We start from the raw sequence: 5086 nt of genomic DNA on the forward strand, positions 1-5086 counted from the left end.
CTGATGTTAAAGAGTCCTTTAAAGATTTAGTAATTTAAAAAACATGATATTGGATCAAAAACAGACACCAATCAATAGAAGAGAATAGCGCAACCAGATATAATCCCTCACACCTATGATCAATTTACCCATGAAAAAGGAAGCAAGAGTATAAAATGAAGCAAAGACATTCTCCTCAATAAGTAGTGCTGGGGAGATTGAATATGCCAAAGATAGATTATAGTATTTCCTCACATTGTATACAATCTATGAGCACAGAATATCTTTCTATTTATTTGGTTTACTTATATTTCTTGCACCTTTAATTTATAGATCTATGTTTAGATCTTTAATTTCACTTATCTATTTTATTCCTATTTTATTCTTTTTGGTATAAGTTTACACACAATAGTTTTCCTAATTACTCTTTCTGATAATTTGTTGTTAGTATATAAAAATGCAACAGATATTTGTATATTGATTTTGTATTCTGCAAGTTTATTAAGTTTGTTGACAATTTCTAACAGTCACTGGAGGAGTCTATGGAGTTTTCCATCTATGTGTAATTACGTCATCTGTAAAAATAGTACTGCTTGTTTACAAGTTGGATGTCTTTTTTAATGTTTCTTGACTAGTTTTTCTGGCTAGGACTTCTTGTAGTGTAATTTAGGACTTGTGAGGATGAGCTACTTTTTCGTATTACTGTACCAGAGGAAAACTTTCCTGTATGTTAATATTGAACTTGATGAAAGTCATGGGTTTTTCATATATGGCTATTTTTATCTTTAGTTATATTCTATCTAGAGAGAATTTGTTAAGAATTTTTTGTATTCAAAAGTTAAGATCAGTTCTGTCAATAATTTTCCTACATTTTTTTGAGATTGTTACCTTTGAATTCTCTGTTTTTTAAGGGATGGTATCACATTTATTGATTTGTGTATGTTAAAAAATATTTATGAATCAGGGCTAAAGCATACTTAACTATAGTTTATAATTCTTATAATATGCAATGAATTCAGGTTGATAATATTTATTTAGAATGGAATATACACATACTGAAGGAAAAATTTACATTGTAGCTTGAGTGTACATTTATTTATTTTAAAATTTTATCAATCATTTTGAATTTGGCTTATGTTTAATGGAATTTATTTCTAAATAAATAATATAAGTTTTGGAAAACTGGACTTACTACAGTTTACTGATACAGAGCATAGCTATTATTTGCAATTAGTGAACAAACACTTGCCTTAAAATGCCATATTATACTAACAATGCCAACTGTTTCAGGACTGGAAAACATATGGCTTCCTAAAATGCATTACCTTGTCTTTTCCACACTAACCCACATATAATGTTACATTTTTGTTTTTTGATTGTTTGTTTGTTTGCCCCTTAATGGAGTCACTGCTTATAGAACCCAGGACCTTATGCATAACTTTATTTATCAACATCATTTTGGAACACTTAACAGAAGCCACAAGAGTATGGATTAAAAATGACAAGAAAAATTATTCCTTCTAGGGACTTAAAAACCTCTGAGTGAAAGAATGGCAAAAATAAACATTTGTAAGTGTACAATCAGATTTTTCTCTTGTGTAATTGTAAAGTAGAATATTAAATTACATTTGTTTTACTTATAGCACTGAAATAAAATTTAAACAAAATTCCTCCCTTTGGAATTTCTTAAATTTGATTGATTATTTTAATTTAATTTTAATTCATAAATATTTAACATTTATTTATAAACATAACAAATAAACTGATATTTATTCTGCTGATGTTTTGAATATAGAGCTACTTATTGTAAAGTACACAGAGAAATAACTACTTCCGTTTACAAATCAAATTTTGATTCACTTTAATTATAAATGATAATGAAATTGTTATAACCATTCTGTAAAAATTTTACACAAATTTCACTTTAAATTCCAATATTTTAAAATTATTTTATTTACTTTGTGCATATTTATACTCTGTTCACCAATGTTGTATAAATTTGGGTACAAAAGGAATGAGATTGTTTTTATCTCATACACCCCAAAGTTAAATTGTTTAAAAAGATATTCTCGGGAAAATATTTGCACATCACAGTATAAAAATAAATATCCTATATATTTCATTTTAACTGGATTAATGAGAAGGAAACACTGGCTGATTGTTACACTTGGGTTGCTAAGAGACCAGTCTTTTTGTGATGTCACAGCCACTCAGGTTGAGAACCATGTTGATGGCCTATCAGTTTAACTGTGCAGGCCTGCTTAAGCAGCATTTGAAGCTGCACTGCTCAAAATCATGCAGATTAGAAAAGTAGCTGTAGGAAATGTTATTTGAGATGGCACATATTTCTTCAGAAATTCAAGATGTGCCTCCTAAAGATGGACCAACTGATTCAGGAAACCCCGGTAGATCTCTATCGTGTGATCAAACATTCTCTGGGGACTTGGACTTGAGGTGTATGATTGAAGAAAATGCTTTTCAGACTTTGTCTGAAAAATCCTTGATAAAAAGTCCATGTTACACACATTGTGTCTTGGAACCAGATGAAGATAATGATTTTCGTTCTCTGACATTTCCAAGAAAACTCTGGAAAATGGCTGGGAGTGACCAATTTAAATCCATCTGGTGGGATGATAATGGAACTTCCATAGTTATTGATGAAGATGTCTTTAAGAAGGAAGTTTTGGAAAGAAAGGCCCCTTTCAGAATATTTGAAACTGGAAGTATGAAAAGTTTAGTTAGACAGCTTAACCTTTATGGGTTTAGTAAAGTGCGGCAGAAATTTCAAAGATCTGCTTGTCTAGTTGACTTTCTGGCAGAAGAAAAAGAAACCTCTGTTTTAAGCAAGGTATACACAAATTTTAGTTATGACTTGGTAACTTATGTATAAAATTTTATTTTGTAAATCAATCTATGGTAATATAAATGTAAAGCTAGATTTTGAAAATAGTATAAAACTACAAATGCTAAAATTCTTTATTTTTTCTAAAAATGAGGACAGTGACTTAACTCTTCAAGACTATGAGAAAGTTTGCTAGCAGCTATGAATCTTATCAGAAATCTAAGTGAAGGTATGAAAGCTGCTTTTCAAAAGTGGCATTCACCGTTACTGCAAACACTAAATTCTTTAATTTGATGACTATACTCTTTACATGTGTATTTTCCAAATAAGGAACTTCAAAATATCGTCAGCAATGTTCATATTTTAATGATATTATCTTTGCATACTAAACATGAAATCTGAGGTTTTAAAGTTAAGGCTTATTGTAGTTATGTATTTTGGTTTAAATTATTACTAAAACCTTTCTCCTTTGGTTGTAGCTGCAGTTCTACCATAATCCAAATTTTAAACGAGGCTGTCCTCAGCTTTTAGTGAGAATAAAAAGAAGAGTTGGGATTAAAAATGCCTCTCTGGTGTCTTTATTGGCTCGAGATTTCAACAAGAAGCACTTTAAAGGAGGAAGTAATGTTGGTAAAAATAATTCTGATTTTGTGGCTGACACTAGTGGAGAAAGTGCATTTTTACCTTCTGCAGATTTAAACATGCCTCTAATAAGAAAGCCCTCTATTGGCCACATAATTTGTGATAAAACTACCCCGCTCAGAGGTGATTTTTCTCCTCCATCATCAACGTCAGTTAGACCACCAGAAAATATTGCAGTGGAACAACTAGCTATTTTAAATCAGTTGACCACTGTCCACGGGCACTCTCAAAGCAGCTACACTGAAGCAAATGGCCGTGTTGTGAACTTCATTACAACTACAACTTCTACTTCTCAATACAGCATTTTGTCCCCCTTACAGAGCAATTATTTTGGACTGATGGTGGAGCCTTCTTATTTTCCAAATAGATATCACAACATATCTGCCAATGAAGGTCGTTTTTGTAAACTTCAACCTGTGAGTAACCCACGGTTTCCAGTGCCAGTGATAGCTGATACATCAGCTACTTCTATTTCAAGGCCAACTCATCAGACATCTTCAGTTTATGAACGTCATCCTAATTACAACTGAACTACCAGAGGACTACCAGGTTATGCATGATAACAAAGATTAAAATTGATGTTTACAAATTTTGACAAATACCTGCAATTTTCTTATTTGAACAATAAACATAGAATTGTACTTTATTATCCTTATTTTTTTAAATAGAGATAAGAGTTAAAAGTGATACTAAGTTACCATTTAAAGAAAAAAAGAGATATTTGTTTGATATGATCATTTGATGGAACAACATGAGTGTAAATTTAAATAATTTCTGTGAGGAAGAAGAGAAAATGGAAGAATTTGGAAAAAGACTAAAACATGGAGAGAGGGAAAATTACTTAGTGGTTTCTGGTTCATCCTGAAAAGTATTAAATGTGTTAAGTTAGGTTATGTTGGAACAGGATGAAAATGCAGGAACCGGCCCAGGGATCATGGTCTTTATTATGTCATCTCTGGTATAATAAAAGTCACATGATATAGTTTCAGATGGTACATTCAGCATGTGGTAAAATTTAACAAGGAATTTTATCTATGGTCTTCCTTGTGCTGTTTTCTAAGCATTCCAAATGTTGCTTTATTTTTCTCCACTCAAGAGTCTGCACTATATTTTTAGAGTGAATATTTTAAGTTACTTTTATGTTCCAGCCAAACACAAGCTTACATCTTCAGGGTTGCACTTAATACTTTTCCAAATCTAAGCCCACAAACTCATCTTGGTTTAGTCATTTCATTATCGATCTGGCATCTGACTAACTTGGCATATCTTTATGTTTCACTGTTTCTGGAGATACATCCAGGCAAATACTTATCAACCATATTAAATCCAAACTCACAACTATTGCTCCAGCTTATCCTTAGACTTAGAATGTCCTCCTTTTACCTATTTAGATTTCCCCAGTCTCAGTACAGAAATCACCTCCTCTAGATATTTTCTGTCTATCCCCCTTTCCTTGTCTAACTTGGATACCAGCACAGTAAGCACAGCTCATGCCACAGGATGCATTTTAGTATTTAGTGAATGAAAAATACATGTTAACTTTAAGCAAAATCTACTTTCCTGAAACAACAAAACTTTCATGGTTTACAAACAGTTTCATTATGGTCTTTATTCTTCACCACA

The 5086-nt window shown here is 31.6% G+C and overlaps 1 protein-coding gene across 1 annotated transcript; it reads left to right on the forward strand.

Annotated features, from left to right (window-relative positions):
* The first annotated feature begins 2169 nt into the window (after positions 1-2169).
* On the forward strand, positions 2170-4104 carry LOC140692583 (heat shock transcription factor, Y-linked-like). Its single transcript, XM_072956988.1, has 2 exons — positions 2170-2827; positions 3301-4104. Exons 1-2 carry the CDS (start codon positions 2303-2305, stop codon positions 3991-3993), a joined length of 1218 nt encoding a protein of 405 aa, XP_072813089.1. The 5' UTR covers positions 2170-2302; the 3' UTR covers positions 3994-4104.
* The last annotated feature ends 982 nt before the right edge of the window (positions 4105-5086 follow it).

The sequence above is a fragment of the Vicugna pacos genome, unplaced genomic scaffold (genome assembly GCF_048564905.1).
Source record: "Vicugna pacos unplaced genomic scaffold, VicPac4 scaffold_13, whole genome shotgun sequence".
Classification (NCBI taxonomy): Eukaryota; Metazoa; Chordata; class Mammalia; order Artiodactyla; family Camelidae; genus Vicugna; species Vicugna pacos.

Coding starts and splice junctions, on each gene's coding strand:
- LOC140692583 (XM_072956988.1), top strand. CDS start 2,303: ATGTTATTTGAGATGGCACATATTTCTTCAGAAATTCAAGATGTGCCT. Junction 2,828..3,300: donor AAACCTCTGTTTTAAGCAAG/GTATACACAAAT, acceptor CTTTGGTTGTAG/CTGCAGTTCTACCATAATCC.